Genomic DNA, 13,675 nt, shown 5'->3' with positions numbered 1-13,675 from the left:
AAAAAATTATCATTACCACAACATGATATATTACATTAAATATATGCATTTACAAACTCATGTCTCGGTCATGAGAACTAAAAAGTTGTCTAGGTACTATGACAAACAAAATTTAAACTTTTATCTGGAGAGAAAAAATAAGATCTGGTTACCTGGTAGCCATCTTGAGTGTCACAGTCAATTATGTCCCTTCCAACAATTTTTTTTGAAAATGTTACTTCTTTGTGGGCTTAAACAATGATTGAAAATTGTTGCGGAGGATGAGACAATTGATCTTGGACACATTTATAATCCTTATCATTGTCTCTACATTTATTTACCAATGATCACCAAATACCACATGTTTCTTTAAATGTTTATAGTGTAACATGCACTAAACTTTTTATTTTTTTAGATTTTTTAATTATAAATATTTCCATGTCAAAGAACCCAAATCCAGTCATGGACACGTTGCGGTAATGAAAATTTTCCTCTTAAATGTGGAAAAAACAACAAAATTGGTTTGTTTCATGACACCTCATAAGTCTCATTTCGCGAGAATCACCCAGATGCCTACAGTAGACATACAGACAGGCAGACACATAGATAGATGTGAATAAATGTGGAGAAGTGTCAGATAGCATTTAGAAGGGGTGTTCATTTGAGGCCTTACAGTAAGTGCATTGAATGACGTAGAGTAGATCGGATGTACTCGGAGTTAAGTGCAACCGTGATGCTATATCCAATTTTACCACTACTGAAACCCCCCTCCACCCCCAGCTCTCATCCTCCTCCCCCGCTCTTGTTAACGTCTTCATGTCTCTCTGGCTCTCCTCTCTGTAGATGATGAAATTTTCAGTAGCTTTGCGGCATATCACTTACGCTTTCACTTATACCAACAGACTGGAATGTATGCATGTGCAAGTGTGATATTGGTTCGGCATGTATCTGTTACATCTCATTTCACTACCGTGCATCCGCATGACCTCCCGTGAAAGTGAGATCTTTCATATAGTCATGAGGTTTCTGAAGTTAACCCATTAGACATTTGTCTGAATTGAGGTGTGGAGCCACAAGGCTCAAGGTCATTTTTGAAACTATATGATGATGTTATGGATAAAGATGGACTTCTTTATGTTGTAATATGTTTGTTAGATGCTGAGTGAGGACATTATGCTCTTGTCACAGGTAATCTCATGATTGTCATAGTTGCTTTGGATTGAAGTGTCTGCAGAATGCATAAATAGAATATGAAGACTTGGAGAAGAACAGAAAGATCTGGATATTTAGGACAGGATATTTATTGTGAGCAGAAGAGAAAGAGCCGCAGCTACGTCCTTAGCAAGCAGTGCAGTGTGGGAGCTCCCGCCAGTGGAGGAAGCCCACAGTCTGTCGCATTGTGTGTGTGTATGTGTGTGTGAGCGAGAGAGAGACTCAGGGGAAACCAGTGCTCGGTATTCAGTAACACATGGGCTGTTCACAGCTTTTGCTGTCTGTGCCCCGAAATGACAGCTGTCTTTAGATCAGAGGACACAGTGTTTTTGACTGACATACGCTGCTTTTCATTTATGATTTTGTTGAGCATGTTACAGTACTTGACTTGAAATGATAACAGCGGATGCTGCAGACGAGGAGGTGGAAAACAGATAGACGTAGATGTATTTTGAGGTTAGGGTGCTTATTATGTCCTCCTTCAGACAGCTGTCTATTTTTAATCTAATTAGATTTCAGGAAGATTCTCATCTGCGCGTCTCGCTGGTGTTTCCTTGAGTGGGTGAATGCACTGCTTAAAACACATACACACACACACATAGACTCTGCTGTGTATGTGTTTGTTTAATGATGGGGAAGTTTGCTTTTTTTCTTACATTACATGGCATCAGTGGAGCTGTGCAGGGCTTTTGACCCACCTTTATCACACCCCCCCCTACACACACACAATCTGGAGTCAGCACTTCTGCATCTGACGGATCGCAGTGTTAGCGGTTAGCATTAGCGTTAGTATTACAGTCTGAGTTCCTGTAAGAGCTCTATCTCTTTGCCAGAGCTCACTGCGGTTGTCTTAGCTTGGTTCACGTAAATAATTCCCTCGGTGGCTTTGAATCATCAGGCTTGTTTCTTGACCTCAGTGTAACATACGTGTTGTTGTGAATCTTGGACCCCTTTATTTGTCGGTGTATTCAAAAAATGTGTCATATTTTGCAAGATTTTGTTCAATGCGGGTGCAAAGCTCAAGTAAAGTACATTTATTATTGCTATTTCTCAGATGTGAACCCGTCTGAAAACCCAGCTAAAGTCATTTGAGTGTTTTCTACTTAAAATTGTCAAGAACATTCTGTGAAAATATAATTTTTGATATATATATATATATATTTAATATTAACTGAGAAAGGCCATGAATTTAAGTTAAATCAGTGGGTGAAATCAAACTTTGATGCTTTTAATCTCATTATTCGATTATGAGACTTAAGCCTGGATTTAACAGGCGGGGTCACATATGGTTATATTATTTTTTCTTTTTCTTATTAATGAAAGATTTAACTGAAGACTGACATGTTTGGATAAAGTCTGTTTCTCTTTTTCCTTTCTTCTTTTCTCCTCAGACCTTTATAGTGCTTAACAAAGGAAAAACGATCTTCCGTTTCAGTGCCACGCCTTCATTATATATCATTAGCCCTTTTAACCTATTCAGGCGAATAGCAATTAAAATTTTGATACACTCATATCCTTTTCAATGCCTTTAGAGATTGCTAGATGTTTTTGTTGAAACTGCTTTCTGATTTGTGCTTTATTCAGTTTTTTCAGTTCATGATGAACACCAGTTATAAGCAATATAAAGAGTAGTACTGTTTGTAATAGGTACAAGCTATTCTGTATCAGTATACAATTTCACTTTTTAAGATTTTGCATTTTATTATTTTTATTCACTTTCAGCTAGATCATGATGTTGCATTGTTTTTTTATATCTAATTGTTATTTATAACATGCTATGATGCATTATGCAAGTGAACATGTTCAGAATTTCCTTAACTACTTCTTACAGTTTTCAGCATGATCATCATGTGTACGATTTTGACGAATTGCGTGTTCATGACATTAAGCAATCCTCCAGAATGGTCCAAACAAGTAGAGTAAGTTTGCTACTCTATTCTTTACAATTATTTTATTCCATTCTATTTATGTTATGTATAATTAAGAGATTATATCCAGTATCATCAGGCAAATGCATGCAGAAAGTCAGAAAAGATAAAAACAAATCCAAATGTAAAAAAATATGAAAAGCTCAAGTTTAATTTGGGCAAGTATCAAGACACAATGGCTGCGTTTACACTTTGCATTTTCTGTACATGTGAACTATGTCTGGATGTTATCCACATGCAAGCGTAAATGCGCTTCTGATCGGAATGTTATCTGATCTGTGTGTTCTGGTGCAGAGGTAGTTGAGGACGCATTGTAATTGGATTTCATTGTGATTTGATTTTGTACTCAATCCAGCCATCGTATCTGCATTCACAGGTCAACGTCAAACCAAACCTTGCCCGCTATCGTTATTCTCTTCCTTTCTCCAAAGGTTGTCTAGAAACCGAGATTGCATATACTCTTAGTGGAAAGTTTATTTTTATTATACACCTGAAACTTGCACATCCATTTATTGTTTGTAAAGGATGCAAAATGTTCCCACCACATCTGACAGTAATTTTAGACGCATATGTTTACATTAGAGATGCACTGATATAACGGCCAATAATTGGTTTCATACAGTTGTTAAAAGCCATTTTTAGCAAATGTTTAAAAACAGTCGATAGTCATGGACGATATATCCTGTCAATCAAAAGAGAAAAGGAAAATGCAATGAATTTGAGCTCTGTGTATAATCGATGTATAATATCAGTTTGAATAATTGGTATCAGTGTTTTTTTATATATAGTTGCATCTCTCATTTATATTTACCATTTTGATTGCAGTCTCCTCATTTTATGAGATTTGTAAAATCTCCTGCGATTGAAAATCCACCACTTCTGGTTGACTCTGCATCGCAGGCCATTTTCCACTGCAGACTTATTAAAATATTGTGCATTAAACAGAGATTTTAGATCAGATATCCAGATACAGAAGCCACTTGATGTTGATAAGTGTAATTGTGCAATGTCCGATTGGTTTATGATCCAATCTTCCTAATCAGATTACGGTGATCGCATGTTAATTGGTGTAAACGCAGCCAATGTTGTTAATATGCGAGTATGAGTTTGCTAGAAATTGGTTGTAGATAAAAGGAGATCCATAAACACAAAATTCAAGAGTACAGGTAGCAAAAAAAAAGTCAAACTGTTCAGGGGAAGATGGGCTATGAAAGTTAATTTTTAAATATTGCACACTTGGACTCATTTTCTTTCACTCTATCAGATACACTTTCACGGGGATCTACACATTCGAGTCACTCACAAAAATTGTGGCTCGAGGTTTCTGTATAGACGGCTTCACCTTCCTCAGAGACCCATGGAACTGGCTGGATTTCATGGTCATCTCTATGGCATATGTATAAACCTACTGTCTTTCAAGGATTAAAGGACCTTTGAAATGATACTGGCTATGCATACATTGATTAAAGATGTGTAGCATGAACGTACAGGGGAGTTTAGATCAGCTTCAGGGGCAGAAAAGTTCCCAAGGCTGGTGTTCAGTTTATAATTCTAGTTTGTATATTGGCTTATTTACAATCAAAGCAGAAATATGTGTTTAGTATTTAATCTGTCTGAGTTTGGCATTCTTAAGAGACATAGATTTTGCACAGTATCTTTGTAGAGGTCTGTGAACCTTTAAATTCAAAGATAAATCAGCACCATGACCTCTATCTACATGGGATAGACTTTAAACCCTAATGTTAAGCTTGCACAGAGGAATATGTGTGAGGCTTTTTCTGCATGATGTCTTTACAGGTTGTGATTGGGAGTTGAGATATCTCAGAGATATCTGTTCTTGTTCCTTTTTACTAGTGGTTTCCTCTCTTTCTTTACCTTTAATTCATCTGCAATTCAATTTTTACATTACCTATACATACTGTATCTATACATCTTTTTTTTTTTGAAAGGTGAAGTTATAATTATTTTACCCCAGGTTCCGTTTTGTACATTTACAGGTATACAAAATACATAATACAATGTTGTACCTTTTTGGGTACATTACTGTATTTTAAGGACCTATTGTGTACCTTTAAACGTACAGTTAAATGTTTTGTACCACTAACATTTAACTGGTGCAAAATTGGTCCTTGGGGTGTAGTGTTGTACCCCAAAATGTACAACAGTTCAATGTACTGTATGCTCCAGCGTACAAAAATGAACCTTTGAGGGTACCACCCCAAAGTTTTTGACAGTGTATGCAGAGCCAACAAATCAAAACAATGCTCTCTGACACTTGTGTAACAACGTTGGCTCATCCAAGATTAAGTGTTAGGAAAACCTGTATGAAGTCATTATTTTTGCATCTCTATTTGATCCAAATTTCCCCTTCCATATTTTAAAAGAAACCTTTCTAAGAAGTTATACTATTAAATAAAAATAAACCTATGTGAGATTTATCTAGGAAATGGTCTGCATTAGATATAGACAATTAATGGTCCTAAACCATCATTGTCCTTAAAAATGGCAAATCTGGAGGGTGTGTTTTGTTTGTTTTCCGAAACTAGGAAATGTATGCAAGTTGAACATATTATAAATGTGTTGAGGATCTTTTTGCAGTAATATTGTTCATATATCATTACTTTTAACAATAAAGAAATGTTTCAGTATACAAGTTAAAGGGACACTCCACTTTTTTGAAAATATGCTCATTTTTCAGCTCCCCTAGAGTTAAACAATTGATTTTTACCGTTTTGGAATCCATTCAGCTGATCTCCGGGTCTGGCGGTACCACTTTTAGCATAGCTTAGCATAATCCATTGAATCTGATTAGACCATTAGCATCGCACATAAAAATGACCAAAGAGTTTTCGATATTTTTCCTATTTAAAACTTGACTCTTCTGTAGTTACATCGTGTACTAAGACCGACGGAAGTACGATCAAATATTCTCTATGTAGTTATAAATCAATCTTCCAATGTATGTCATAACCACGTAAACCTCATATTTTTGGAGTAATATGTTCAAGAATACCAGAAAGGGACCGTTCACCTGTCACAAATCAACCCTTAGGACTGCCTTGCCCCATAGGCTTCAATCATAAGCCCTCTCAGAATAACTACAAAAGCTGTCCCTAGGACGGTACCCTTTAAAAAAGTACTTATATGCAGTGTTGGGGAAAGTTACTTTTAAAAGTAATGCATTACAATATTAAGTTAAAAAAGTACGTTACTTAGTTACTTTTTATGGAAAGTAATACTTACGTTACTTTAAGTTTCTTTTGCGTTGCTTTATCTTACGTGGCTGAGGCTTGAAAGTAATATATTATTACGTAATGCACTTTACTTGTAATGCGTTACCCCCAACACTGCTTATATGTACCATTTAGGTATATGTACCTGTGAGATACCAATATGTACCTTTTGAGATCCTAATATGGACTCTTTAGGTACAAATGTGTACCTGCATGAGAGTCTGTGTGTTTTATAACGGAGGCCGTTGATTGAGCATAACCTGTTTTGAACCAACAACCTTCCATCCTTGCAATTTATTTGGAGATAATATTTTCAGTTGTCTTATTTCTAAGGGATAAGCCTCTTCTTCCTTCCCTGCTCTTCCATCCTCAGTCTCTTCTTTTCATTTCTCCTCTCTCTCTCTCTCTTTCTGGTAATTTTGTTGCGATCCATTCTACAGGTATATTACAGAGTTTGTAAACCTAGGCAATGTGTCAGCTCTGCGCACATTCAGGGTGCTGAGGGCTTTGAAAACTGTTGCCGTGATCCCAGGTAAGTCCAGCATCCATCAGGGCCAACAGAGGGCGCCGTTCGTTGTCTCTCTTTTCATGCTCCTGTCTTTTCCTTCCTCCTCAGTTCGTTTCTTTCTTCTCCCGTTAGACGGGCTTTTGCGTGACGTCTTCCTCCCAGTTCAGTGGTGGTGCTGGTGGCAGTGTTGTGTCGTACGTGCCGTGGTGCTGTGCGTGTGTGTTGTGTCATGGTGTTTGTTCTGTGTGTGATCCTCCCTTGTTGCAGATATGTTACAGAGTTTGTGGACCTCGGGAATGTATCAGCCCTGAGAACCTTCAGGGTTCTACGAGCTCTCAAAACTATTTCTGTCATACCAGGTGAGAACGCGTTTAAACACGAAGGCTGAGCTGCTTCCCATGCCGATGCAAACTATTATGACCAGTATTACTACTACTGTTTTTGTTTTTCTTAGTTTTTAAACAATTCTTGGCTTGCTGTATTTTTTCAAGAGGATGCTGCGGGAAGAATACTTTTATGTTATGTACTATTTATTTTCAGATATCCAAACAATCAAAAATGGTAGCGATACATTTTTGATAGGCTTTGCAGTCTGCAGTCAAACACTGACATCAAAATCCCCTTTTAGTAGAATATAAAGGAAAGGTTTATTTATAATACTCATGGTGAAAGCATTGAGATCTGCGTGAGACCTGGATTTTCAGATGGTGCTTGAGGGAATGGCTGAGATGGTATACCACCCTAGTCAAAGACCCTGCTGGACAAAATGCCAATAATTTTAGGGTAAATTGGTCAAGTGTTTGAAACAACAGCTGGATTATTGCTGGTCTGAGATGGCATAACAGGGCTCCACCAGCTAGTCACCCATATAAACCAGAATACCAAAGTAATTACCTCCTTTCTCATGCTAAGCAGATTTACAGTACAATGTTCTGGTAAAACACACATTAAACCGAGAATATAGATCTTATGACATCCAATTTACATTAAAAACATAAATTATGTTGAACATGACACACAAAAAATGCAAGTTTGCTTCTCTACAGCTGTTCTTTATTCACAGCTTTCAGCCTCACTGTAGTTTAACAAAGCATTGGACAGATGTGATGTCTTTGTTGTGTTGGGTTTTAGTTTAGTTTAGTGCCCTTTTTGTAAGTTGAAAACATAAAACACAGCCATATGACATGCTCAAGGTGTACAGTAGCAACATATACACTCACCTAAAGGATTATTAGGAACACCATACTAAAACTGTGTTTGACCTTTTTTGCCTTCAGATCTGCCTGAAAGCATTCTTTAAAAATGTTGGCCCATATTGATAGGATAGCATCTTGCAGTTGATGGAGATTTGTGGGATGCACATTCAGGGCACGAAGCTCCCGTTTCACCACATCCTAAAGATGGTCTATTGGGTTGAGATCTGGTGACTGTGGGGGCCATTTTAGTGCTGAAACCAAATTGAAATGATTCGAGCTTTGTGACATGGTGCATTATCCTGCCGGAAGTAGCCATCAGAGGATGGGTACATGGTGGTCATAAAGGGATGGACATGGTTAGAAACAATGCCCAGGTAGGCCGTGGCATTTAAACGATGCCCAATTGGCACTAAGGGGCCTAAAGAAAACATTCCCTACACCATTGCATTAATGAGAAATTGAACAGGTGTTCCTAATAATCCTTTAGGTGAGTATATGTGCATTTCATACAGCTGTCATGTATCACAATCTGTTTGATGATGACCATTTTTAAAAGAAGCTGATGTGATGTATCCCAGAGCAAGAGTTTGTAAATAGCGCATTCACTGAGACTGCCAAGCCTAGTTTGACACATTTCTGCTGCATGATGCTTTCGGAGACACCTGCTTTTTCAGTTTGTCTTTCTTTTATTCTTTTTGTACATATTTCCTTTTTTAAACAAGTGGCTTTCTTCGAATATCTACATCCTTTACACACACATAGATATATTTTTCCGTTTTTGTAAAAAAAATGCTATTTTGAAGAACTCGGAGTGGAAAGTACATTAGACACGTCAGAACGAGACGAGGAGATGAGGTCTTTGTGAGTATGTGTGTTACGGTTAAGGATACCAAACATTAGGATTAAGTACTTACCCATTATTTACTGGCAGTGTAAAACATGCAAACACACAGAATTAGCAAATTTAGGATTGTTCAGTTTATCATTCATTCAGACTCTGCTGTGTAACATTTGAGTATTTAGATAAGAGAAAGACTTTATCAGTTATCTGGTTTCTCTCAGCTAAAAAGACATTAGCTGGGAAATAAAGATGGGGTTACACATTCTCATAACGATTTGTTAAATAGACATTGACACCATAATGATAAAGCAATAATGATGTTGCTGCCTTCAGCCTTGGCGTTTAAATGACCTGCATGACCTTCCTCCCCCTGCCTGTCCTTTTCTCTTCTTCTCTCTGTGTTGGCTCTCTGCATACTGTTCGTGTATGGCGCCGCTCTCTATAAGCAATGTCTATTTTGCTGATATGTGTTCAATATTATGTGTGTCTGTTGTTTATATTTTAAAGAGTTCTCCTCTTATCTCTTCAATGTCACAACCTGTCCCTTGTAAAGTGCTTACGAGTTTCTTTTAAGTTTAATTTTTTTTACTGTTAGTTAGACAAGTTTATAATGTTTTTATTGTTCACACATTGGACATCTATCTATTGCTTATATAAAAGGGAATATTAATGCATTAAAGAACATTTAAGGTGTTTTCAGTAAAATGGGGGATAAAGTATGAGTTTCTTTCACTCTTAAGTAAATCCTGATCAATAAAACAAACATTAAAATTGTCACAAAAATAAGTTAAAATACTTTTTGATATTTTAGGTGGTGGGTTTCACTTTTGTAAAACAAATGCAACACAAACTGAACTACGGATGAGAAAAATAGGCTTAAGCCATCAGGGGCCCAGGTTAGAAGAGGTGATGAGAAATGTGCAAAAGTTAAAGTATGTATGGAGCTATCACACTTGTCTCATTGAGTATAATATGTATATAATGTAGTATGCTAGTATCTAATATATCATCATATAGCGTGATATGCAATAACAAATAGAGCTTTAATATAATTTTTCTGTCCAACTATCTTATGTAATATTAAACAGCCTACTACCATTCAAAAGTTTTATGGTCACTTTCACTTAGGCTAATTATTAATATTTTTACACATATTACTATAATAGCAAATTGATCAAAACTATAAAACAATTAAAGTCAATACTGTAACTTAAGAAATCCATTAGTTTGAGACCGCAGCATTTATCAATGACTGACGTTCTGGTGCACCGTTTACCTTATTAATATTAAAGGTGAGCCTTAAAGTATTAGGTTTGTTTTACAGTGAGTTTACATTTAATTTAGTATGAAGGCTGAATACAAATTAATGATGGACATTAATTTATTTATCATTTAAAAAAAAATATATTGTTTTATAGGAGGAGACTTCATAGTCTTGGCAAATTAATTTGTTCAGAGGTTTGTAGCTACAGACATTCTTTGCAGTTCATCCAAAGGCTTTTTTATTATACCGCTATCGGATTTATACCGTTTTGGCCGAAATTTAAAAGTATATCGACGATAATTTTTTTTGGGGCCATATTGCCCAGCCCTAGCTCCAAGATGAGTTTTAAGGGATAAAATTATCCATTTATTATCCATTTTTTATTATACATATTTATTATACATATAATCATACATTTATACATTTTTATTCATTGCGACTTGCATTGAGTGCATTACAGGCTATACATTTTATAAATATGTGTGTTTCCTGGGTTCAAACCAGGGCTCGCTCTTGCCAGCTATAGATGGGTGGGCTGGCAGATATCCTGGGTGGGCAATTATATATATATACATACACACATAAAATTATGAGATTAATGTAATTGCACAAACTTAATAAAAAATACATTTACAAACAATGTTTTTGCATGGCATATTAACAAGCTAAGATATTTTATGAATTATAATATTGTTGTTTCATGCAGAAAGATTAATAAAACTGCAAATATAAAGAAAGTGACCAAACAACACTGAATGACTCACTTCTGCGCCTATATACTAATAAATCTGACTTTACAGTACAATGAATCTCCATTCACATCTGCACGTTTATGATAAACTCATTGGAAGGCGTGGCACGCTTTAACCAAATTCTTTAATTGCACCATGCACAACTGTGATTGGTTGTAATGCTTAACACTGCAAAAATAATGCGCAGAAAGTAACCTGATGCAACGTGAACAGATCTAAATGTTATGTAATACTGTCTTCATTTATTTTGATTATGATATTGATCATAATATTTCATTTTGACAGTCATAAAATTTTTTAATTGTAAGGGCCCCTTGTCTTGAATTTAGGGGGCTTTTTTGTTTATTCTGGTTGCATTTTCCCCCAAAGCCCACAGTATTTCCGACCACAAGATGCGAACTGACTATCCAACATAAAATTACTGCTAAATGGAATTAATTGACTAGGATGTGATTTTGGGGAATTTAGGTGGAGAGAGACAGATTTATTTCTAAAACAGGAGCTGTGAAAAGTGGATTTTATTCCGGATCATCGGAAACAAGAGGGTAAAAGCTACACATTGCACACAAGTAAATCTGCTTTAAAATCTTGTGTCGCGTCAGTCAGATTCAAACAGAGGCCGCCTTATGAGTGTAGAGTGACTTTGATTTCAACCAATAAAAACATTTTCTGGTGTTAATTAGTTAGGACAGTCTACAGCCCTTCTTCAAACCAGAGAAAAACATAGCTCGCCTCAGATTGCTTTTAGCCAATGTATAAATTGTAGTACTATAAAACAGTGGTTCTCAAACTTTTTCTGCATGCGGCCCCCCTTGTGTAAGGTGCATTCCTTCGCGGCCCCCCAAAGAAAATTTATGACAAAAAAATGTTCTAAAATGTAACATTTTAATTAAACAAAAAACATATGAAGTTATACAAAGTATTGCTGTTGGTTAGTAGCTTTATTTTTTTTTTAGGTTTAATTACACAGAATTCATGATAAATGAATTCATTTTATAAAATGTCATAAAACTGGGGCCCCCCTGGCACCATCTCGCGGCCCCCCTGGGGGCCCCGGCCCCCAGTTTGAGAACCACTGCTATAAAATATGATGTCTTTGACTAAAAAGACAGAACCCCCCCATGCCTAGAACTGGCGCTGGTTTAAACTCATTACTTTTTGCGCTGCTAATGCAGTGCTATACAGGAGCACAAAATAACCCAGAACCCCTGTACTTTATTACAGCAACTTTTGCACACACAAGCAGACTCACTTTTTCTTCTGAAAAAACAAAAATCTGGTTATTTCTAATATCATAATGTCAGCATATTGAATGTCTATATGTGAGAACAGCACATTAGTGTCCCACCTGACAAGAAATCAGCATTATTTTTAGCTAGCATTTCATATTTAGCATGACATATCTTTATTTCCTTCTTTATCAGAGTTGTTGCTCATGCATTTGCTGTTAAACATACACATGAATGGAATTTCTATTTCATTCAAAATAGCATAATGAACCGGCATAATATATAGTGTAATTGCATTAATGTTCACATTAATGTCCAGTGATTTAAGTTGATCAGTGTGGTGTACATGAATCATACTGACTGCAATTTCACTTATTAAGACGGGGCAGTTTGTGACCAGTTGCTATGAGGAGGTGGAAACTCTTTAAACTGTCTGTTCGGTGTAATATCATTATGTTTTTATCTAAGAAACCCCCTGAGTATATCTTATGATACATAAGAAAAGCTAAGAAAAACAAATATGTGACAGTGTGATTGCTTTGGGATCTGAATGTGTGCAGAAATCCATATGTGTATGCTGTTACCCTATATGTTCGATAAGTTAATTAATGCAAATATTATAAAATATGCTACATATACATAATAGTCAAAGTAATCAAATTAAAATCAGGAAATTGGGAGAAATTTGGGAGAACACAATGTATAATGTGAAAAATTGAAGTGATGGGTATTTACTGCGTGTATCCATGTTCATGTATGAGCATTGTCACATAAAAGCATTTGTAGCAGACTGTATTTTCCTTGATGTGTTTATTTCCTAAACTTCCCACAGGGCTGAAAACCATCGTGGGCGCTCTGATCCAGTCAGTGAAGAAGTTGTCAGATGTGATGATTCTGACGGTGTTTTGTCTGAGTGTGTTCGCCCTCATCGGCCTGCAGCTGTTCATGGGTAATCTTCGGCATAAGTGCGTCATCTGGCCAATCAACCAAACCGAAACCTACCTGGCCAATGGCAGCAGGGGCTTTGACTTCAACGAATATATCATGAACGATAGTAAGTGAGCAAAGCTGTTATTACTAAGGGAAGAAAATTCAATAATAAACCCCACTTTTATCTATAAGACCCTTCATTTTATGTAGTATTCCAAGTTAGCCCAAGCTGAAATCCATCCTTTGCATAAGGAAAAATCTTATTTTCTCTCTTCTTTTTACAGCAAACTTCTACTTCCTGCCAGGCCAGCTGGATGCTCTGCTATGTGGAAACAGCTCAGACTCAGGGTGAAGAGCACACGCACACACTAACAGTGCTCAAAGTGTTTGTTTGCACATACATGTAAATATGTTAATTCATTGTTTATCATTGACCGTCTATACTGTACAGGCCCACTTTATAATAATCAAGAAACATGAATTAATGGTTTCATATACACTCTTAATCTTAAAATCGAAATAATGCCACATTGATACACTTGGTCAATAACCATATATTTGTTTATGGCGTAACTGATGAAGATAAAAGGCAGTTTTTATAAA

General features: G+C 36.4%; 1 protein-coding gene across 6 annotated transcripts in view; it reads left to right on the top strand.

Moving 5' to 3' along the window:
- Window positions 1-13,675, top strand: part of scn8ab (sodium channel, voltage gated, type VIII, alpha subunit b) — a 71,755-nt gene that overhangs the window by 6,912 nt on the left and 51,168 nt on the right. For 5 of the 6 annotated variants that reach the window (XM_073870335.1, XM_073870332.1, XM_073870333.1 and 2 more), the window contains exons 3-8: window positions 2,583-2,702; window positions 3,022-3,110; window positions 4,384-4,512; window positions 6,793-6,884; window positions 12,975-13,196; window positions 13,357-13,420. In XM_073870335.1, the coding sequence (XP_073726436.1) occupies window positions 2,583-2,702; window positions 3,022-3,110; window positions 4,384-4,512; window positions 6,793-6,884; window positions 12,975-13,196; window positions 13,357-13,420 (716 nt within the window). Of the gene's footprint in view, window positions 1-2,582; window positions 2,703-3,021; window positions 3,111-4,383; window positions 4,513-6,792; window positions 6,885-7,127; window positions 7,220-12,974; window positions 13,197-13,356; window positions 13,421-13,675 lie in introns of all 6 variants that reach the window. The other variant, XM_073870334.1, reaches the window with a different exon arrangement.

The sequence above is a fragment of the Misgurnus anguillicaudatus genome, chromosome 8, assembly GCF_027580225.2.
Source record: "Misgurnus anguillicaudatus chromosome 8, ASM2758022v2, whole genome shotgun sequence".
NCBI lineage: Eukaryota > Metazoa > Chordata > Actinopteri > Cypriniformes > Cobitidae > Misgurnus > Misgurnus anguillicaudatus.
This window is presented reverse-complemented; position numbering and strand designations above follow the sequence as displayed.